The sequence below is a fragment of the Anastrepha obliqua genome, chromosome 1 (genome assembly GCF_027943255.1).
Source record: "Anastrepha obliqua isolate idAnaObli1 chromosome 1, idAnaObli1_1.0, whole genome shotgun sequence".
Lineage (NCBI taxonomy): Eukaryota > Metazoa > Arthropoda > Insecta > Diptera > Tephritidae > Anastrepha > Anastrepha obliqua.
Window position 1 is genome coordinate 139,317,220 of NC_072892.1, and position 22,904 is coordinate 139,340,123.

General features: G+C 39.6%; 3 protein-coding genes across 5 annotated transcripts; 1 reads left to right on the top strand and 2 right to left on the bottom strand.

Moving 5' to 3' along the window:
* Window positions 1-1,025: 1,025 nt before the first annotated feature.
* On the bottom strand, window positions 1,026-2,065 carry LOC129252861 (kinetochore protein Spc25). Its single transcript, XM_054890994.1, has 3 exons — window positions 1,841-2,065; window positions 1,528-1,774; window positions 1,026-1,461 (listed from the first exon to the last, which is right to left on the bottom strand). The coding sequence occupies exons 1-3, from the start codon at window positions 1,953-1,955 to the stop codon at window positions 1,197-1,199; spliced, it is 627 nt and encodes a 208-aa protein (XP_054746969.1). The 5' UTR covers window positions 1,956-2,065; the 3' UTR covers window positions 1,026-1,196.
* A 1,819-nt stretch (window positions 2,066-3,884) lies between these two features.
* LOC129236315 (transcription initiation factor TFIID subunit 1) lies at window positions 3,885-21,877 on the top strand. 3 transcript variants are annotated; one of them, XM_054870632.1, is made up of 20 exons: window positions 3,885-4,255; window positions 4,777-5,078; window positions 5,135-5,275; window positions 5,335-5,546; window positions 5,605-6,242; window positions 6,310-6,690; window positions 6,758-6,863; window positions 13,276-13,542; window positions 13,604-13,948; window positions 14,013-14,395; window positions 14,463-14,574; window positions 14,633-15,628; window positions 15,692-16,117; window positions 16,184-16,619; window positions 16,690-16,832; window positions 16,890-17,253; window positions 18,746-18,847; window positions 19,434-19,634; window positions 19,784-19,885; window positions 21,273-21,877. In XM_054870632.1, the coding sequence occupies exons 1-20, from the start codon at window positions 4,059-4,061 to the stop codon at window positions 21,773-21,775; spliced, it is 6,357 nt and encodes a 2,118-aa protein (XP_054726607.1). In that variant the 5' UTR covers window positions 3,885-4,058; the 3' UTR covers window positions 21,776-21,877. The 3 variants fall into 3 exon arrangements, with proteins under 3 accessions (XP_054726607.1, XP_054726605.1, XP_054726606.1); XM_054870630.1 differs by lacking the exon at window positions 19,784-19,885; XM_054870631.1 differs by lacking the exons at window positions 18,746-18,847; window positions 19,784-19,885 and having other exon boundaries at window positions 3,886-4,255.
* LOC129236316 (probable peptidyl-tRNA hydrolase 2) lies at window positions 21,858-22,624 on the bottom strand. The gene is made up of 2 exons (XM_054870633.1): window positions 22,437-22,624; window positions 21,858-22,371 (listed from the first exon to the last, which is right to left on the bottom strand). The coding sequence occupies exons 1-2, from the start codon at window positions 22,608-22,610 to the stop codon at window positions 22,000-22,002; spliced, it is 546 nt and encodes a 181-aa protein (XP_054726608.1). The 5' UTR covers window positions 22,611-22,624; the 3' UTR covers window positions 21,858-21,999.
* Between the last annotated feature and the right edge of the window lie 280 nt (window positions 22,625-22,904).

Sequence of the window (22,904 nt, forward strand, 5' to 3'; positions counted from 1 at the left end):
AAAAATAAGCCTTGCACAATAGATCAACTCTGGAGCAGTGCGTAATGACCTTCTAATAATAATAATAATACATATTTATTTAACTCATTTACATATTTATGTTAATACTAGCATTTCCCAGTGGGCTTCGCACCACCATACATAAAATGTTTTTTTATATCGCAAGAAATTTTTCATATTAAGTTTTCTTTATAGAACTCGTAAAATGTTTAAACAGTTATATTAGTTGATTTTTTTCATTCAACATACTTTCTAAAGATGTCACAATAGCCTTTTCTGTACTTTTTTAAAATTTGATTGTGGTGGTCACCTATATACAGGTAAGGTGAAAGAGCCGATAAAAACTTGTAATTAAACTTTGATTCTTTAATTTCCATTTCAATTTTTTTTTTCCAGTTCCTTGAATGCTCCAGTTTTTATTATATTTTCGTCCAAAATTAATATTAACATAATACACTTACAACCACAACAGTACAACAGAAACGCTCATAAGCGGCTGTGTATTTGTTGTTGTTTTTCCCATACAGGCATTTCGTATGAGAGGAAACCATTACTCACATAAAATGTCATAACTCAGGAACGGCTGCACCGATTTCAATCAAACTTCACACAAACCACCTCCTCAAAGATAGAAAAGAACTCTAAAATTTTTGTGTCAATCGGTTTGGCGGTTCTTGAGTTATAAGATTACCAAGGAAATGTAACTTCTTTCTATATATATAGATGTATGTTAGCATGTATATATGTACATTGCAGTTTTTATTTTTTACTACTAAGTTGGAATTTTTTAAGTATGCAACTTTGTATCTTTTTAGTTTGGCACAAGTTTCAAGTGGCTACTACTATTAATATTTATATGCAGTAATGCAGTAATGTAAAGGTAATTTCCAGTTACCTACTGTACGATTTCCAACGAAACTCACATTGATTTTTCTTTTTTTCTTGTATTTAACCAAATATGTATAGCCAGCAATTATTTTGTTACAATTTATTACATTAAATGCAATAATAAAGTCGTTGCAATATTCGATTGCGCAGTTTTGTACCGCGTTTATTCCCGAATAAAATCATTTAATTAGTTGAAATTTGTTTTACTACATTAAATACTTAGGATCATCATATGAGAAAACAAACTAAATATACTCGTAATATAAAAAACTTAAACATAAATATTATATAACTAAAATTATTAAAAACTAGCTGCCCTTAGTCATATTTCGCATCAGTTCACGCACCGAACGAAATACCAGCTCCTCCCATCTTTTACTATAGGCTGCCGCATTTTCTGAATTGCCCCATATAATATGTTGTAGTTCTTCTGGTGTATGACTAAGCGCCTCAACGCAGAACGGACGCCAACTGCTACTATCTGCTGTCTCTTGCACTGATACCCCTTGTATTCGTTCGGGAAGAGCACTCAAGTTGATATATGTATTGGTGGCTAATTTCAAAGAATGTATCCTATGTAGCAAATGAAATATATATTTTATAAATTTGGTCCTTAATTCGGTCAAAACAACATCTTACTCATCTAACTGATTTATTAGCTGAAGACGATTGGTTACTGTTTCAGTCAAGCGCCGTTGCGCAGAAGCTTCAACTTCCAACATACGTGCTCGGACATTTCGCATCCTCACTTCCAGCTGCTCATTATTCATACGTAGCTCTTGCACCTTTTTATTGATTCGCTCATTATTCATACGTAGCTCTTGCATCTTTTTATTGATTCGGTAGTACTCCATACTTTGTTCGGCGTAACGAATTTCGCACTTTTCTAAAAAGTTTTAATTATTTAGTTGTTTTGTTCACCAATGGCCCACTAGCATCAAGCGTCACTCACCTAGTTGCTCGTGATACTTAGAACCTAATTTGCATAGTGCGAGCTCACGGCGCTCTAATCCGATTTCGCGATTGATCATCGCTTTGATGCGTTTTGCGTATTCGTATTTAATCATTTTTGTGCAATTTGTGAAATTGAGCCAAACATAACATTTGAGTAAAATAGTTTACATTAAAACACGTCGTTAAAACAAAACAATTCAAACATGTCAAGTCTGACCATAGACGCGATTTGGGGAAGCAAAATAAATAATACGTTGACAATTGCTTGCAGTTTTTGACATTTATCACCGATTCTTCATTCTTGATAGTTCCCGAACAAAATAGCGTTGCCATGCTCCTCAAATTTTTGGGCTAACACAATGAAATTAAAGGTGGTAGCTCTAGACCAACAACAATGTTTTTTACTTTTGATTGTCACGGCAAAGTATTGGAAAAGTAGAAAAAAACAAATTTTTTACAGCGAAAAAAAAAAAAACAAATCAATTGATTTATCAACACCACCTTTAACAGATTCGCCTTGGTGGAAATCCAAAAATGGTAGAATAAATAGGAAATACATATACACATGACTACATTTGATTTGTTTATTTATACAAAGGTTCGCTTTTTTCTGTACTGTATATATGTATGTATATATATAATTGGCGCGTACACCCTTTTTGGCTGTTGGGTCGAGCTCCTCCTATTTGTGGTGTGCGTCTTGATGTTGTTGGACAAATGGACCTATAGTTTCAAGCCGACTCCGAACGGCTGAAATTTTTATGAGGACCTTTTTCATGGCAGAAATACACTCGGAGGTTTGCCTGCCGAGGGGCAATCGCTATCAGAAAAATATTTTTCTTAATTTTGCTGTTTCACCGAGACTCGAACCAACGTTCTCTCTGTGAATTCAGTATGGTAATCACGCACCAACCCATTCGGCTACGGCGTACTGACGTGACTCAATTGCCAAGTTCTCTAAAGCCCAAAATAACGATTCTCGGATGATTCCACCTTTGTATTCTACACATCGTGCTCAGCACCCACTTTGCCATCCTTTTTATCCAGAGATTTTAATTGTATTGCAGATAATTTCATCTGGATTTGCTTCCCCACATCTTCACAGCAAAAGTTTACAGCTTTGCTACTTATGACAAACAATATATAACAAAAGGATACATTTATTGCTCATGAAATGAAAAAATAATAAAAACATGGATTATTATTATTACTATTAGACTACTGCGCACTGCGACGAAAAGGGACATATAGTGCAAAAAATATTGTAGTGATACTTTCATAAATAATTCTTTCCGTGGACTGGAACTTTGGTATTTTAATAACCAATTTTTTCATTTCGACGGAATACTCATCGCCGCAACTCATCATTGTAATGAGCGAAAAATTTTGGTGCGCGGCATTCTGGTTTCACCATTTTATTTTGCCAATACAAGAACATTTTTGGTTGACACAATCACACAAATCCAATATTAAATGTCTTCTGACAAAAATTTATTTTGATATAACTCATATCTGTCAAGCAAAATAATAACTGATCGGTAATGAATGCTTGTGGAGATGCGCGGTTTATAAAAGATTTAAAGAAATTCCACAAGAAAGCAAATTAGCAATGTATTTTATGTGCTGATTTCCATCACAGACAAATAGTAAAACCCCTCAAAATCTAAAATTATGCATATTCCCTAACTATGTTGAAACTATTAAAAGAAATCCATGAACGATTTTGAGGCTAAAATTTACGTCTAAGCATATTGAACAGATGGTAACAGTAGAACAGCTAGTTTAAATATACATATTTTTATTTATTCTATGTGAATGTCCATTTTGTATTGAAATTTTACTAAGTAGCTTCGTTTACAATTTTAGGTATGACAAAAGTGCAATAAATCGACTAAAAAAAACTTTTTAAATTCAACTTCAACTGAGTGCATGAAACCGGTCTGTTATAAAATTCGTGAGTGTAGTCGTTTATTATATTGTACTTCACAACAAATTAATCGCAAAAGTTGGCAGCACCGGAGATATAAGTGACATTTTATTTTTCTTGTCTTTGCAAAATTGTGAATTTAGATTTCAGATGAAATAATATAAATCGAATAGTAATAATAATAAGAATGCAAATTTCTGATATCTCGTGAAACATTCTTTGTTAAGTGTTCACATTTTATTTGTGCAAAATATTTATAGAAGTACCAGTTGCGAAACTTACTTAAAATATGAGTTCCGATAGTGATGATGACGGCTCCACAGGACGTGGTGGCGGAGGCTCTGGTGATAGCGCCGGTGGTGGCTTCGGAATCGACTTAACCGGAATACTATTTGGCAACATAGACTCTGAAGGAAAATTGGTGGATGATGACGCAGGCAATCCATTCGATTCGGAATTTCGTGAACACATTGGTTCATTGTCCAAGTATGTTTTTGGAATTTGGTTTCAGTCTATGATTTACAATCTTGTCTAGTAGATTGCATATTTAAATATAAAATTAATAGGTTCACTAATTTAGTACAAAGATTCCAGTGGATGAAAAAATTCAATATTTCTTTTCTTTTGGTTAGTGGCACACGTTTTTTTGCCTGCAACACAAATTCAAGCGAAATAGTAGTAGTGGTGCCGTTATCACTCAATAGAGCTGGAGATATATCAGTTACACAGTATTCTCTTAAGACATTAAGCAAAGAAGAGGCGACAGTAGTGATGGAATTCCTTCAATTTTTAACATTAATAGCTTTTCCAGCTGAGTTAAAAATGGCATTTTCAGAGCATTAACTACAATAGCTAATACTTCTACATGCTTTGCTTGATGCTGATAATGTAGAGATAAATCTTTATATCATTTGCACTCATAAAAAATTCTAAGCCAAAGTTTTGTCTAGCCAGAACAAAATTATGTAAAAATTTAACATGCATATTCATAGAATAAACACTTGCAGATTGGGCCTGAACTCGTTATTAAATGAGGTAATAGAGACTGAAAAAGATGAGCTCGATGATGTGGATCCACCCAAGCACCAAATGAGTGATTTCGATGCATTAAAAGCGGGGTTTTCTAACAGTGATGGAAACGAAGCCGATAACGAAGATGATGGTGAAATTGTGAAGGATGACGATGCCGTAGATTATTCAGACATAAACGAAATGTCCGAAGACTGTCCGCGTACGCCACCAACAAATGAGTCGAATATGCTCGAGGATCTCGAGGATGCAATACCCGCCACAAAAGTTGAAGCTTCAAGTAAAAAACTTTAAAACTTAGTTAATTTTACTGTAATTAATAAATTATTTTTTCAGGCCTTACAAAAGATGACAAAGAATTAATGCCACCGCCGCTTGCACCTATACGTAGCGCTTCAACGGGCAGCAGTAATGCGGATGGTTCAGTCAAGGCAAATGGCCCTGATAATTTAAGTCCAGACACGAAATCGGAAAAACGTGGGTTAGAATGAGATGTCTAAGGAATTTATTTTAAATTTTTGTATTTTTAATTTTAGCAACAGAACGCAAGTTGGATACACCCTTAGCAGATATGTTACCTTCTAAGTACGCTAATGTGGATGTTAGAGAATTGTTTCCCGATTTTCGACCGGACAAAGTGCTGCGTTTTTCACGACTTTTCGGCCCTGGAAAGCCGTCAAGTTTACCACAAATTTGGCGGAGCGTTAAAAAAAGGAGGCGACGACGAAAGCATTCACGGGATCAAAAAGTATTAGTTTTTCTTTTTAAATAATAATTCAATATACTTATTTATTCTTACATTGTAGAATCCAAATCCCGGTTCTGATTCTACAAGCGATTCGGAAGAGCCCAAAAAAAAGGGGTTCGGCCTTCATTATGGCCCCGACCCGATGCCAAATCAATGCTTTTCCGATGATGAAGATAAATTGCTGAGCATTTCAAACAATGAGGATGTAAAGCCCGAAGGCCCAGAGAATGGCGAAAATAATGAAAACAAGCCCAAAATCGCTGATTGGCGTTACGGCCCCGCTCAAATCTGGTACGACATGTTGGATGTTTGCGATTCTGGGGAGGGTTTCAACTACGGCTTTAAAACAAAACCTTCAGGAGCTCCACAAAAGGGTGGCATATCAGAACACCAAGCACCAGTGCCAATGGAAGGTGATATCGAAATAAAGGGTGAGCCAATAGCGGATGACGCGTTTTTGATGGTCTCGCAACTGCATTGGGAGGATGAGGTTGTTTGGGATGGCAACGATATTAAAGCGAAAGTTTTGCAAAAATTAAACTCAAAAACAATAGCTGCTGGCTGGTTGCCATCAAGCGGCTCACGCACAGCCGGCGCCTTCAGCCAACCCGGTAAAACAATGCCAGTATCTGGAAGCACAGGTACTGGCAAGCAAGGTAGTAGTGGCACGTCTTCCAGCAAGAAAGCAAGTCAAATGTAAGCATACAAATTACAAAATAACATTTGTTTCATAATATATCATCATAACTTTTTGCTATTACAGTATTCAAAAGAAAGCACCAGAAGCAGTGGATGACACCTGGTACAGCATCTTTCCAGTTGAGAATGAAGAGCTGATCTATGGCAAATGGGAGGATGAAATCATCTGGGACGCCGAACAGATGACCAAAATACCGAAGCCTAAAGTGCTCACACTCGATCCAAATGATGAGAATATTATTCTTGGCATACCCGACGATATCGATCCATCGAAAATCAGCAAAAATACGGGCCCTCCACCGAAAATTAAAATACCTCATCCACACGTCAAGAAATCAAAGATTTTGCTAGGCAAGGCTGGCGTTATTAATGTGTTAGCCGAGGATACACCACCGCCGCCACCAAAAAGCCCAGATCGCGATCCATTTAACATTTCGAATGATTCGTAAGTCAAACCGATTTTTGTTTTATTAATGTAAAATAATTATTATTAAAATTACTAAATTTAACAGGTACTATCAGCCCAAGACAGAGCCAACATTGCGCCTTAAAGTGGGTGGTGGCAATTTGATACAGCATTCGACACCAGTAGTTGAGCTACGATCGCCATTTATACCGGTACGCATATTTTTTTACAAGAAAAATCTTCTACATTTTTTTATCTCCTTAATTTTTTGTTTCTCTTCCAATTTTTTTTTATTTCTACATTTTTTATCTCCTCATTTTTTTTATGTCCTAAATTTTTTTTATCTTCTGAATTTTTCTTCTAAATTTTTATTTTTATCTCCTAAATTTGTTTTGTATCTAAATTTTTCTATATCTTCTAAATTTTTTGTTTATCTTTTGTTTTTTATATTCTACATTTTTTTATGTTCTAATTTTTTGTTTATCTTCTAATTTTTTTTAACTTCTAATTTTTTTTATCTTCTAAATTTTTTTTTATCTTCTAAATTTTTTTTAATCTTCTAATTTTTTTTATATTTGAAATTTTCTTGGTTGGTTGGTTGGTTTAAGGGTGACCCCGCATCGGAGTGCCACATAGACCGCAAGTTGGGTCCGTTGTGTTGCCCTAGAGCTCATTATTTTAAATGATTTCCCCACCTAACCGAGATTTTTATTGTGGATTTTGATCAAAGATATTAATTCGTTTCGAAAATTTGATGAGAGATTCGATTTTCAGGTCCGAGAGTACTGAAAGATTGTCAATTGTTGGAGAGCCTAGAAGAGCGAGTCGACTTCTGGCTAGACCCGGACAACTGTACAGCAAATGTCTGCTCGATACTTCCTCATCTTCGTCCTCGCAGTATCTGCACAGGTCGTTCTGAGGAACCCCGAGCCGACGTGCGTGAGTGCCCAAAAGGCAGTGGCCGGTGATAAGAGATGTTATATGCCTTAGCTCGTGTTTCGAAAGACTTATAAGGGTTTTTGTCTGTTTCAGATTGTAGGATGGCCAGATTTGTCTGGTCGTAACGCAAGTAGTTTCCACTCGCCACCTCCGATCAGCAATGCTGTGAAATTCTCGATCGATGAGCATTTTACATGTTGCGAGCGGAATGTGGATTGTGGGTAAGTCACTAACATTTGATTGCGCAGCCCCAGCTCTTGCGAGCTCATCAGCTTTGCAGTTACCTTCGAATCCACTGTGACCCGGTATCCAGATAACTTGGACAGAATTCTGAATACTTATCTCGTTAAGAGATAAGAGACAGGATCGAACCACATCTGAGTGGGTATAAGAGGAGCTGAGTGCTCGAACGGCCGCTTGACTGTCGGTGAAAAAGCGGATATCCTCTAGTGATATTCTATTTTCTAAGAGAGTTTTCGCAGCATACCAGATAGCGCGTACTTCCGCTTGGAATACGCTGCAGTAGTCGGGTAATCTAAATGATAGATTGATGTGAGGGGATTTGGAAAAGATTCCAAATCACACTTTGCCGTCTTGTTTTGAACCATCTGTATATATAATCAGCGGGCCATCGATTTCGGTTAGATTTGTCTTCCATTCTTCCCTAGTTGGGAGTGAACAGGAGAATAGCAAGGGTGGTGATGGAAGACTTACATGATAGTCTATGTCGGGAGAGATAACAGTGTTCCTGTTCAGTATGGCTGAATGGCCAAGATACCTATTCCATTTCGATATGGCATTCATGCGTGTCGCTGCTTTCGCTGCAATCGCTTTGCCAGCCAGATCGATAGGGAACAAGTGAAGCAACGTATTTAGAGCCTTAGTAGGTGTTGTACTTAAGCATCCTGTTATCAGGAGGCAGGCTGTTCTTTGAACTCGATCAATTGTGGCTACTCTGCACCGTTTTTCGAGTGCTGTCCACCATACAACCACACCGTAGAAGAGTATCGGTTTGATGATCGAGGTGTATATCCAATAAATGATCCGAGGTGAAAAACCCCAGGTTTTGCCTATAGCTTTCTTACAAGTATAGAGAGCTATAAAAGCTTTTTTACATCTGTTTTCGATGTTCAATTTCCAACTCAACTTCCTATCTAGAATAACTCCTAGATATTTAGCTGAATCAGATAGGAGTAATGATTCCCCTTTTAAAGTTATTGTTTGCAGTGGAGGAGATTGTTGTTTCCTATTGAAGAGAACAAGATCTGTCTTTGCTGGATTCGCATTTAGTCCGCTTTCGGTGCACCATTTTGACAGAATATTGATTGAGCGTTGCATGAGCTCAGTGAGGGTATTCAGGTGTTTGCCTGACACGCAGAGAGCAATGTCATCTGCATAGGCTACAACCTTGCAGCCTGCTTTTTCGAGATTTCGAAGCAAACTGTTTACAGCGAGATTCCAGAGAAGGGGTGAAAGTACTCCGCCTTGAGGAGTGCCTTTGACGGCGTACATTCTCATGCGGCTTAACCCAAGCTCTGAAGTGATTATTCTATTTTGGAGCATTTGTTCGATCATCTTTCGGATGGAGTAATTAATACCCAATTTGGCAATTTCAGACAAAATAGCGTTGGGTTCAATATTATTAAAAGCACCTTCTATGTCCATAAATGCGACAAGAGAGTACTCCTTATTGTGAAGGGAAGTTTCCACTGTTTGCACCAGTGAATGAAGTGCCGTTTCAGTCGATTTCCCTTTAGTGTAGGCATGTTGGGCCTCAGAGATCAACTTAGTATCAAGTTGGGTTTTGATTTGCTCATCTAAGACTTTTTCAAAAGCCTTTAAGCAAAAAGAGGTTAGGCTAATGGGCCTGAAGTCGTTTGGTTTGCAGTGTGAAGGCTTCCCCGTTTTCGGAATGAATACTACCTTCGATTTCTTCCAAATTGTCGGGAGGTAAGAGAGGTTTAAACACTTGTTAAAGATCCTTGTTAACCAAGGCAGTAGAACTTCCAGTCCTTCTTGAAGTTCTGCTGGAATGATGTTGTCAGGACCTGGTGATTTAAATTTTTTAAAGCTTAGTATTGCTGTAGAGATGCTATTAGAGCTGATTAGATCTGATCTATTCCCATAATTACTCTGAAGAGTACTGGGAAGTGCAGGTAAGTTGGCAACACAGCCTGGAAAGTGAGATTCTAGAAGTATTCTAAGAGTGTGGTCAGTTGAAGTAGTCCAAGTTTCATCTTGAGTCATGATAAAACTGGGAGAGACTGGGTTTGAAGCAAGAATCTTGCGTAGCCTGCTTACTTCTGAAGTGTTCTCTAATTCTTGAGTGTATGATCGCCAGGATGTGCGTTTTGCACTTCTGACGGCTTTCTTAAAGTCTTTGAGACATTGTCGATATTCTTCCCATTCGTCTGTTATTTTAGATTGGTTAAAGAGTTTTCGAGTTCGATTGCGAAGTTCTGAGATTTCTGGAGTCCACCAAAAAGGTTTATGCTTACCTCCTGTTTTCGTCAGGGGGCAAGATTGTCGTGCTGCGCTTTGACACGTCTTCGTTATCATGTTGACAGCGTTTTCGATATCGTTTTTATTTGCCATTTCAAACTGCCTGATATCAGGAAGTCCAGTGGCAAGATGTTCTTTATATTTGATCCAATTCATACGTTTTTTGTTAAGGTACTTCATGGGTTTTGCCGTTTCGGCTTTTAAAGTGAATGTTATATATTGGTGGTCGGAAAAAGAGTGCTGTTTATCAACGCTCCAGTCCTGCACCAGTTGTGTACATGATTCGCTAGCAAGAGTAATATCGAGTACCTCTCTTCTAGACGAGTTAAGAAACGTAGGGACATCACCTCTATTACATATATCAAGCTTATTCGCTAGAATGTAGTCAAAGAGTTGCTCACCTCGTGTGTTGTTGTTTGTACTACCCCAAACAATATGATGGGCATTAGCGTCTGCTCCAATGATGATGCGTTTCTGCTTCAGATGCGCCGTATTGACGAGCCTTCTCACTGCTTCAGGAGGAGGCGCCTCCGCTGCGTCGTAAGGCATGTAAGCCGACACAATCCAGATCGGGCCGTGGACAGCTTCAACCTCTATGGCAGTGGTGTCAGCGTTGCTAAAGGGAAGAAGAAAAGCATTAATATGTTTTCGAATGAGAATACAAGAGCGCGATCTAACGTTAGCCTCACCTTGAAACAAGGTGTAGTGCCTATCTTTTAGGCCGCATATCTTGTTGCTTGATATCCAAGGTTCTTGGATGAGAATGATGTCTTCTCTGAGGTCAGAGAGACGAAGAATGAGGGCTGCCGAGGTAGCCTTAGAGTGGTGCAGATTAATCTGCAGCACTTTTAGACGCACATTCAATGACTGTGTCGTTCGCGTCATCACTGCTATTTAGAAGTCTATCCTCGTCCCCGAGTTGAATGTTAAATAAGTGTCCCACAAGTTCGCTGTTCGATTCCGAGTCGGACTCAATCGTCGAAGCTTGTGAGAGAGGCTTATCGACATCCATCTTGGGGACCGCCGTACTCTCTTCGCTGGGTGCGAGGAGATTTTTCGGCTGATAGGTCCAAATGGTAGTGGTGATGAACCCGAACGCCACAATCCCCTTGCGGTCGTCCAGTGCTTTAACGCTTTCCTGGTCCAGGAGCAACGTGATATGCCTGGAGTTTCCAGTTTTCGGTGGGTAGGTTCGGGTTTCCGATCTTCAGTAGCTCCAGAATAGTTTCCGGATCGGATGGCTCTAGAGGTACTCTTGCTCTGCCGCGTGGTTGGTTTGGTATTTCGCTCTTATTGACGAGCTTAAGATTCGCCCCGGGCCATACCTCGCCGAGCCGGTCGAGGGCCATGCCGTACAGGTTGACAGAACGTTGATCCGAGCACGCGATCAACTTGACCCTTGCCTGGAACCATCCCGCGTCAGAGCAGAAAGGAGGAGGCCCTGGGTTCTGTTTCAGAACGTCCAGGTATCCCAACTGAAGTTTTCTCTCCACAATCTTCCAGTTTGATGGAGAGATGAAACCGTCAGGGTGGCTCTTATCCACCACCGCCATGACCAGACTATCTCTGGCAACTTCGCAGAACTTGCGTATTTTGACCTCAGAGGAAGCTTTGTGCTTCTTGGGGTCGTTGGAGCTATGAGGATCCTCTGAAGACCGCTGCCGCTTAGCTGCACTCGGTTTTTCTTTGGACGCCTCATGCTTCCGAAGGAATTCCCGGGCCCAATCGAGAGTTGCCCTTTGTTGGTCGGACAGCTCCTCCTCAGGGGTTTTGCCGAGCTTTTCCATAAGGAAAGTGGCGCGTCTTTTGTCTCTATATCGACGGAGATGAGGAGGGACAGGTTTTTTGGAGACTTCTGTCCGATTAGTTTTCCCAGTTTCTGGCAAAACAGTTTTGGTTATTGTTTGTTTCTCCGCAGCCGAATCGGTTTTGGAGGAAGAAGCCACAAGAGAATGCGGTGGTGTCTCTTTGACGGTTTTGCTCTTAGTGAGCACTTTCGACACCGAAGGGGTGGTTTTTGACCCCGCCATAAGTTTGGTGGAGCCAAGAGGTCTTCCACGTCGGGAAGGAATTTTTTGTTGCGTTGTTTGTTTTTTGTTTGTATTATTCATTTTTGCGGGGCGGTCACTCAGCTGACGAGTCAGCAGTCGTAACCAGAGATATTAGTAGGGAAATAATGGGGTTCGCCACGCCAGAGCCCTATGCCGTGGTAAGTCGAATTTAAACTGGGGTGCGACAGGTGCCCCAGAGTCCGCATACTAGCGACTTAGCTCACCCTAAGCCATGCATCCCTCGGCGTGTGCTGTTCCACCTTGGATTGGTAGCCTTTGATGTAAGGAAGTGGCCTTCTCCCCGTGAGTCCATGTTTACTCCATTCGTATTAGCAGAGACATGACCTACTAATACGAGTGGCTTCTCGCCATCCACCGAAGTGGATATGGGTCACTGCCAGCAATTATGGCAATTACGGCACGCGTGCAGTAACACCGCACTACATGTTGTTCCCCCTACCATAGTTGTTGGTTGACGAGAACTAGGCTGGTTCGCGAGTAGGCTTTTACCGAGGCTATGACCTACTTAACCACAGAAGATAACTGTGGCGTACCCTATCCACCACCAGGGTCGCGCCGCAATAGGTGCCCAACCAATCTCTTTATCTTCTACATTTTTTTATCTTCCACATTTTTTTATCTCCCTAATTTTTTTTTTTTATTTTCTAAATTTTTTTATCTCCTCAATTTTTTTTTATTTTTTTATCTTCTACATTTTTTTATCTTCTAATTGTTTTTAATCTTCTAATCTTTTTTTTTTCTACATTTTTTTATGTTCTAAATTTTTTTATCTCATATTTTTGTTTCTCTTCTAAATTTTTTTATCTCTTAAATTTTTTCTTTCTCTTCTAAATTCTAATTTTTTTTTATATTCTACATTTTTATGTCTCCTCATATTTTTTTTTATTTTCTAAATATTTTTTATCTTCTAACTTTTTTTTATCTTCTACATTTTTATGTCTCCTCATTTTTTTTTTTATTTTCTAAATATTTTTTATCTTCTACATTTTTTTTATCTTCTAAATTTTTTTCATCTTCACATTTTTTTTTGTATCTTCTAATTTTTTTATCTTCTAATTTTTATTATTTTCTAAATTTTTTTATCTTCTAAATTTCCTTTTTTATCGTTTAGACATATATGGGCCCTATGAAACTGCGCGCTTTCCATCGCCCGCCACTGAAGCGTTTCTCTCACGGTCCATTGGCTTCTCCAGGGCCGCATAGTGTGCTGCCACTATTTAAATATATAGCCAAGAAGGCCAAACAACGCGAGCTGGAACGTATTGCCTCCGGTGGTGGAGACGTGTTCTTCATGCGTAATCCTGAAGATTTAAGTGGCAAAGATGGCGATATAATTTTATGTGAATTTTGTGAGGAACATCCACCGTTGATGAATCAAGTAAGCCAGCGATTCTATAAAGTTTTTGAAATTATGTTTTGATTGTTGTTTGTTTAAACAGGTTGGTATGTGTTCAAAAATCAAAAACTATTACAAGCGCAAAGCTGCTAAAGACAATGGGCCGCAGGACTTTAAATATGGTGAAGTCGCTTTTGCGCACACGAGTCCATTTTTGGGTATACTGCAACCAGGCCACTGTATACAAGCACTGGAAAATAATATGTACCGCGCACCGATCTATCCGCACAATATCAACCACACGGATTTCCTTGTAATACGAAACCGAAGCAATTATTGGGTGCGCGCTGTGAACGCGTTGTTCACCGTGGGCCAGGAGTGTCCGATTTATGAAGTCCCCGGCCCGAATTCAAAACGTGCAAATAATTTCACAAGGGACTTTTTGCAGGTAGATATGTGAAAATAATTGAAAATAAAAAAACGTATTTAAATGTTTTTTTTTTTACTTTCAGGTGTTCATTTATCGTTTATTTTGGAAGAGTTCTGACAATCCGCGACGCATACGAATGGACGACATTAAGCGCGCGTTCCCGGCGCACTCGGAAAGCAGCATACGCAAGCGTTTGAAGCAATGTGCGGATTTTAAGCGCACAGGTATGGACTCGAACTGGTGGGTTATCAAGCCGGAATTCCGATTGCCATCTGAGGAAGAAATACGCGCAATGGTTTCGCCGGAACAGTGTTGTGCCTTCTTTAGCATGATTGCAGCTGAACAGAGGCTGAAAGATGCTGGCTATGGCGAAAAGTTCATATTTGCTCCACAAGAAGATGACGATGAAGAAGCACAGCTGAAGTTGGACGATGAAGTTAAAGTGGCACCCTGGAATACAACCCGGTTAGTAATATATTAAAATTATATTAATTCTCAAGAAACGCGTGTACGTAATTTTTGGTTTTTCTAGTGCTTACATACAGGCAATGCGCGGCAAGTGTCTGCTGCAATTGACGGGGCCAGCTGACCCGACGGGATGTGGCGAAGGTTTTTCTTATGTGCGCGTGCCTAACAAGCCTACGGTGAGTTTCTGCATGCATCATTTGGCACCTTCTCGTCATTACCTATGTTCTCCTTCAGCAAACCAAAGAAGAACAAGAGTCGCAACCCAAGCGCACAGTCACAGGCACAGATGCCGATTTGCGTCGTCTTCCGCTGCAGCGTGCAAAGGAATTACTGCGAAAATTTAAAGTGCCTGAGGAGGAGATACGAAAGTTGTCTCGCTGGGAAGTTATCGACGTGGTGCGTACGCTTTCCACGGAAAAGGCCAAAGCTGGTGAACAAGGCATGGATAAGTTTTCGCGTGGCAATCGTTTCTCCATTGCAGAACATCAAGAACGTTACAAGGAGGAATGCCAGCGCATTTTCGATCTTCAAAACCGTGTGCTAGCAAGCTCCGAGGTGCTCTCCACCGATGAGGATGAGTCTTCGGCATCTGAAGAGTCCGATCTTGAAGAACTGGGTAAAAATTTGGAGAATATGCTCTCAAATAAGAAGACCTCCACACAACTCTCACTCGAACGCGAGGAGCAAGAGCGCGAAGAGTTATTAAAGAAAATTATGGAAGATCAAGAGGGTGGAAAGAGTGGTAAAGCAAAAGATGGTAAAGACGATAATTCACAACAGCCAGTTGCGAATCCAAATCAGGGTCGCATACTTAAGATAACGCGCACCTTTAAAGATCACGAGGGTAAGGAATATACGCGAGTAGAAATTGTGCGTCGCCAGCCGATCATCGATGCGTACGTGATGATACGCACAACGAAGGATGAGCAATTCATCAAACAATTCGCCACTCTGGACGAACAGCAAAAGGAAGAAATGAAGCGTGAGAAGCGGCGCATACAGGAGCAATTGCGGCGCATCAAGCGAAATCAGGAACGCGAAAGGCTGGCACTGCTGGCACAGAATCAAAAGCTGCAGCCTGGCGGCATGCCGACTTCGCTGGGTGATCCCAAATCATCTGGTGGCTCTTCGCATAAAGAACGTGACGCACCGCACAAAGAAGTCAGTCCGTCACGCAAGAAGTTCAAATTGAAGCCAGACTTGAAGTTGAAATGCGGTGCCTGTGGCCAGGTAAATTCTGTGATAGAGAGAGCGGAGCGGAGCAAATACATTTATATGTAAATATTCTTATAGGTTGGTCATATGCGTACTAATAAGGCCTGTCCACTTTACACTGGCTTACAAGGGCCTTCGAATTCCACCAGTGTTTCCGTCGCTGAAGAACAAGAAGAAGAGGTCGAAAAGGAGCCCAATTGCGAGGACGACGATCTAGTGAACGTAGATGGCACCAAGGTAACCTTGAGCAGTAAGGTGCTCAAACGTCACGAGGATGTACGTCGGCGCGCGTTATTATTGAAGGTGCCAAAAGAGGCGGTGGGCAAAAAGAAGCGACGCATGGCGGGTGACCTGCATTGCGACTATTTGCAGCGCCATAATAAGACAGCGAACCGGCGTCGTACTGATCCGGTGGTTGTTTTGTCCTCAATTCTCGAAGCGATACTCAATGAGCTGCGCTCGATGCCTGATGTGACGCCATTCCTATTTCCAGTTAATGCAAAGGTACGTTTAATAAACGCGCAAGCACAGAACAGAAAATTTGATTGGAATTTGCTTTAACTATCGCAGCTTGTACCCGACTATTATCGCATTGTAACGAAGCCAATGGATCTGCAGACGATGCGCGACTACATACGTCAACGGCGCTACCATAATCGTGAAGAATTTTTGGCCGACCTCAATCAAATAGTCGAAAATTCAACGCTCTACAATGGCGCACGCAGCTCGTTTACTGTTGCAGCACAACGCATGCTGCAAAGTTGCTTTGAACTGTTAGCAGAAAAAGAAGATAAATTGATGCGTCTGGAGAAAGCCATTAATCCGCTGCTAGATGATGATGATCAGGTTGCGCTGTCGTTTATTTTTGAACAATTGCATGGCAAGATCAAATTGATGCAGGAAAGTTGGCCGTTCTTGAAGCCCGTCAATAAAAAACAGGTGCGTGACTACTACACCATTATTAAACGGCCAATGGATTTGGAAACAATTGGCAAAAATGTCGAAGGTAAACCGAAGTTTAAGCAGAGTGAGTGTGCAAGAAATTTGTATAAATTTAAAATCAAATTACATTGCAGCCCATCGTTACCATTCGCGTGCCGAGTTCTTGGCTGACATTGAATTGATAGCATCCAACTGTGAACAATACAATGGCAGCGAATCGCGTTTCACCAAAAATGCCAAAGTCATACTCAATTATGCGCGCACACAGCTGGAAGAGGTATTTTGCGCTACGTTTAAAATTTATTTCATTTATTACCCTTTTTCAATTGATTAGTTCTCCGAGCATTGCGCACAACTCGAACAAAATATTAGCAAAGTGCAAGAGCGTGCCCGCGCTGATGCTGAGCTCGATGACACATGGTGCGGAGATGACCAAGACTATGATTTTCCTCATCGTACGAGTCGCTCGAGTACGCCCGAAAATGATTTTATCGATGTTGAGGGTAATGAGCGGCCAACAACATCAGCTGCGGCAGCAACGTCGTCCACGTCAACATTGCATCGCAATTTTGCTGGTGGCATTACCATTCCTGCACCAGCAACTACGGTAGGTGGTGGCGCTGATATGGCTCCACCACCACCTGATGTTAAGCGTGGACGTGGTCGTCCGCGCAAACCACGCGACACTGTGGAGGAAGGTAAGTATCGATGCCATTATTTTGGACGACGACTTTCTGCTGCGTGTGTGTTTATTACTATATTTTCTTCCTTCATTTTACTGAAACGGTTAAGCGGTATAATTTATGCTATTACATCTTAATTGTCTTAATTGCTATTGCAGACGCTTTTTCTCTATGCTAACTTTATTCATGAAAACTTCCTAGAAAACTACGCGCGCTTTCTTTAATGCTTCGAAGGGCTCTGACACATGGGTTTGGATGAGACATTTGGTTGCTTTTCATTTATCATAACTTTTTGCGCAATACTAATACTGGGGACTAAAGCGTTGCATATTCGAAAAGGGGTAACGGGGGGCGGGATGTTGATCAGAAACTAAAAATGTTAGCATTTAAATTTTATCGCTAACAAAAAAGTTACAAGTTACTCTTTTCTGCGCTTATTCGTGATTGCCATTGCCGGGAACTTGAATTTGAAGGTTGTTAAAATTTTAATTCGATTTAAAAAATTTCATCGTTTACAACTCAAAAAATGTGCAGTTCAGTGTGCTCAGTTGTGCATTTGGAGCGCCATTTTTGAGCAGCCGCAAGAAATAATTGCTTCAAAAACTCAAAATCTTTAATGGCTGTTATTAATATAGGTCTGTTCATGAAGCAAATAGTTTGTAAAAATTGTTACAAATTATCACGTTTTGGTATTCATGTGCCCAAAAAACTTGCAAAGTGGGGGAAATAGCGAGAGCAAAATGACATTTCATTTTGAGGGGAAATTGCAAGTTGTTACTTGTAAGAATTTGCAAGTGAGAAAAACAGCTGATCGCAAAGTAAAAATAAGCCCAAATTAAAATTTACGATTTGCAATTGGTAATGGAATGTTTTTCTCCATCTGACAAAGAAAATAAAATCATGGGATGCCGAAGCTCGTTATATTGCATTTTATTTGCTTTATTTTCATTTTTTTATTTAATACGGCGTAGCTCAAGTGAACAAATTTTGAATTTTTGTGATTTTCCCTGCCAACAATTTAATCAGCTGTTCGTAAAACTTGCAAATTGCTACTGGTTTTGCGTTTATGTTCTTTCTTTGATATTCTTCTCTTTGAGAGCGAAATCTCGGAAATCAAGTTGCTGGACAATTTTTACATGAACAGACCTATTATTCTTATTTTTTTTTGTTTACTTCTACGCTCAATGAATTCAATTTTTTTTTCATCAGATAATTTCTTTCCTTCTTCTAGTCTAAACAGTTTGCCGTGTCTAATGTGACGAAGCGATTTTTCTCTATTTTTAAGCCTTAACATTTGCTTAAAGATTTCAATAATTTTTGTCAATTCTGGATTTGCACTTTTTATTTTTTATTTTGTCTTTGTTTACTTTCCCTTTTGTTTGTTGACGTTTGTAATTGTTTTCCACTACAAGCACACATTTAAACTAAAAGTAAACAATTAAAAAAAAAAAAACATATTCCATAAGCCAAACTCTGGTTTAAAGCGTACTCAAATTCTATTTTCTAGTCAAAGTAAATGCGAGCGCTGTTAAACGTGGGCGTGGCCGACCCCGCAAGGACAGCCTAGCCTCAAATATAAGTAACCCACAAAATTCCTTTTTGGAAGAAGGTAAGACTAATATTCAACTACTATTGCAACAACAACAACAATAGCTAACCAACAAGAACACAGCGTCTATGTGATGCAAACCACTTCCAGGAATGCAAATCTAACAAAAAGTTAAAAGCACACCAAAACAACAAAAAAGAAAAACAAATATTCTTATTATTCGACTAAAACACCAAATAATTTTATAATATTACCCGTTTGGCTTTAAACCCTTATTTCGGCATCTTTTGGTTTATTTTTCGATTGCATTAATTAATTTGAATACCCATATGAAACTTTTTAATATTATCTTTAGTTGTTTTATTTGGTTTTACTGGTTTACGTAGTTTTTAAATAGGATTGAAATCAATCACCTTTTTTTAGATTTCTCTACTCTTAAAAATATGTACTTACGTCTATGTTTTGGATTTTTCTTTTGGTATTTTCATGTTTTAAATTTATTTACTTGAAACACGTTACAACTTTTCCTCCTATCCACTACCACACTAAAAACTGTTCTTCCTCCTTCATTAGTTTTGGAATCAAGCCAAAAATATTAACTTTAGTTTTTAACGATTTTTCTTCTATTTTCATTTGTCAAATCTAGATTTGCAGTGTTCAACGGATGATGAAGAGTTCCAGGAAGTGTCGGAGGACGAAAATAACGCTGCGAGCATACTGGATCAAGGTGAACGTATGCAACCCAATAGCAGCGGCATGGAAAGTGTCGGTGCGTTTGGTATGGACCAAATTGATGTGTCGCACATAAAAACGGAGATGAAAATAGAACCACCTCAACTTGCTAACGGTAAGCTATTTGGTCGCACTAACAAATTTTTATTATTTACATATCCAACAAAGAGAAGCTTAGGCTTTTAAAAGTGTTTGAACGCGCACATAGACCTCAAAGAGTAATTCAATTATTTTGTTTTTGAACAATAAATGCTGCTTTGCCAGAGGAAGATGGTGGAGAGCAACATTGTGAGGATGACAGCCAACAAGCCGCTGAGGCGATGGTTCAATTGAGTGGTGTTGGTTTCTACACTCAACAGCAGCAAGGTTTTCTACATATTTCCATTTACACCCATTCACCGAGCGCTATTCAGCATTTTATTCTATTCGTTTTTTCGTTACTTCGAATATACTCAGTCTTGTCATAAATTCTGTGACAAATTGTACAATGCATACGGCGCGAACAAGGCGCATTCTTTAAAGGTGGTAGCACTAGAGCAACAACAATGTTTTGTACGTTTGATTGTCAGAGAATATTATTAGCAAAGTAGGAAACAAAAAATGAAACCGCCTTGTTTCATTCTGGGGTGACAGCCATATGGACACGACGAAAGAAAAAATACAAATCAGCTGATTTACTGATACCACCTTTAATAGATTCGCCTTGGGCGAGAAAAAATTCGTCCTCGCGTGGTTCGAATCAGTGCAGTCATGAAATCCGTTCTAGAAAGAATTCGCAAAAATCTTCTTAGGAAGCAGAAAATCATGTACAGGGAAATGAATATATCTACCAGATCGATGTGATGACTAATTAGGAATGATCTCCACAGGATAGACTTCCGTCGTTGAACTGGTCAACTTTTGACAACGCGCTTGAAGAAAATTAGACTCGACAGATCCAACCAGCTTCTTCGGTGGCATGCAGTCAACGGCAATGAAAATATTATTTTCACAGATGAGAAAATTTTCACTGTTGAAGAAGCTTTTAATAAGCAAAACGACCAAATCTATGATAGTACTTCTAAAAACGCAAACAATGTGTTTCCAAGGGCTCAGCGTGGCCACCATCCAGCCTCCGTAATGGCTTGGTGGGAACTGTCTTATAGAGGCGAGAGAGAAGAGATGTACTCTTCATTTCATGCGAAAAAAGGTTAAGACGGGGCAAAATAGTACTAGGAGGATCTCTTAGAAGGTTTGATGAAGCAGTTCAATGGAGTGCGTTGGATCCTCCAGCCCATAAGGCAAACATTAGCCAGCAGTGGTTAAAAAACAACATTTCTGGGTTCATAGCCGCAGAAGATTGGCCGTCTGGAAGTTCAGACCTGAATCCATTTGACTACAGTTTGTGCTTAGAATTAGAATGCATGGCCTGTCGAAAACAGGAGAGTCTCTAACAATCTTTGGTTCGAGCAGCGACGTCAATATCCATGGAAGCTGTGCGTGCTGCAATAGCTGAATGGCCTAATAGTGTTTTTTTTTTTAATATTTGCATGATTACATAAATTTAACTTCATTAAATAAAATATTATATTATAATTTCATATCTATACCGGACTTAACTCGTAACAGAACTTATGGCTGGACTCAGTATATGTATATATGTATTATATTTTCATTTTATCGCAGTGCGCGCCACTATGATTTTATTAGGCAGCCCTTTATTACTTTATCAGCTATGCTTCATGATTTATTATTATTTTTATTTTTTTATTAGATGACTCAATGGATTTGGATCCCAATTACGATCCATCTGATTTCCTCAATTTCGGTAATCGTACCACCAATAATAATAACGCTGACGACTTGCAAACACCCCAAACCCAAGCACAATATGCTAAAGACGATGATACTGCACAAACACAATTCAACGCCAATGCTAATTTGCCTGATGGTGGACCAATGCCAGGTGAAATGGCGTCCATGCCACAAATGCCACTTATTATGCCCAGCAATGACAATGTCGGCATCGATGAGGATTTGGCAATTTCGGAGAGTGACGAAGAGGATGGTGGTAATGACGCTCGCGTCGATGTGAGCATGAAGAGTGAGGTTTTCAATGATAGTGGCGAAATGGCCAATGATGGCATAGATGCCAACATACATGCTAACGCAGTTGTATCGCAAACTAATGAAGTCTCAATGGATATGGATATGCCGAAGCAAGAGCAGCACCATCAACAGGATGACAATGATGATGATGACTGGTTGCACTTTTAGATGAACTAAAGTTTCATAGGATTTTTTACATATCTTAATTTATTAGATATTAACAATAACTAGTTTAATAAGATATTTGAATAAAGTATTTATGTAAATGAACCTTTTACTGCTGGAGATTACCTTGGGTGCGGTGTCTATTATTATCTGGGATTTCTTTCACAATGATAAGCGTATGGCTTTAGTAATCTTTATATTCTTGAATTTGAACGTGACGCGAAACTCTACAATAATTTCAAGTGGCCTGTCACTTTGTCGATGTCTTCCACGGACGCGGGACCAATGGCCAAAACAGTTTTCGAATTGGGTTCAATTTGTGTACGGCCGGCATCGCGAATCAGACACGTAGTGAGATTATTCGCTTCTGCAGCGTGCTTAATCGCCATCATCTCTCGTTCACTTTCAACACGAAGCGCAATTTTGGCACAACCGGTACTCTCCCAGGCACGCACAAGTCGTGGTGTGCGTCGAACGGCCTTCTGATAGGCACCAACTGCACCATGACCACACTGTGCACCGATTTTGCCCTTACCCATTTTCAGGTCATTCCGCACTACTAATACCATTTTGTAGTTGTTGCTGAAGCTGGCAAAAAACTATAATTGAATATTATATATAAAATATATATAATATAATGCAGATCTCGCTCGGATATACTCACACCTTCCTGAGGGGCGACGGTGTCCCCCCTTCCTTCATCGGTACTCTTCGAATTCTTGGCTTCTTCACTAACATCATGTCGCTTTAAGGCGTACTTGTAGCCAACGAAGAACGATAGCAACACAGCAATGCCATTGATAACCTGACTTGTGTCCAATAGTCTGTGATCACCCATTCTTCAATTGATTTCTGTATGAAAAAGTTAAAGCAATCGCATTAGTTTTTGTGGAATTACTTGAATCCATTAAGGGCTGATGGGATTTAGTCTAGTAAAACGCAAGGATCGTCGTGAGTAAAACGTACATAACTCAAATCATGAATTCAAGAGAAAAATTTTACAGCCAAGAAAACCGTGTACGAAATTGCGACCAAGGCACATGAAATTAGCGACCAGAACAACTCATTCACAATATGCAATGTGTTTGGTGTAAATATATCACAGTGTACACGGTCAGCAAAATTTTATTCA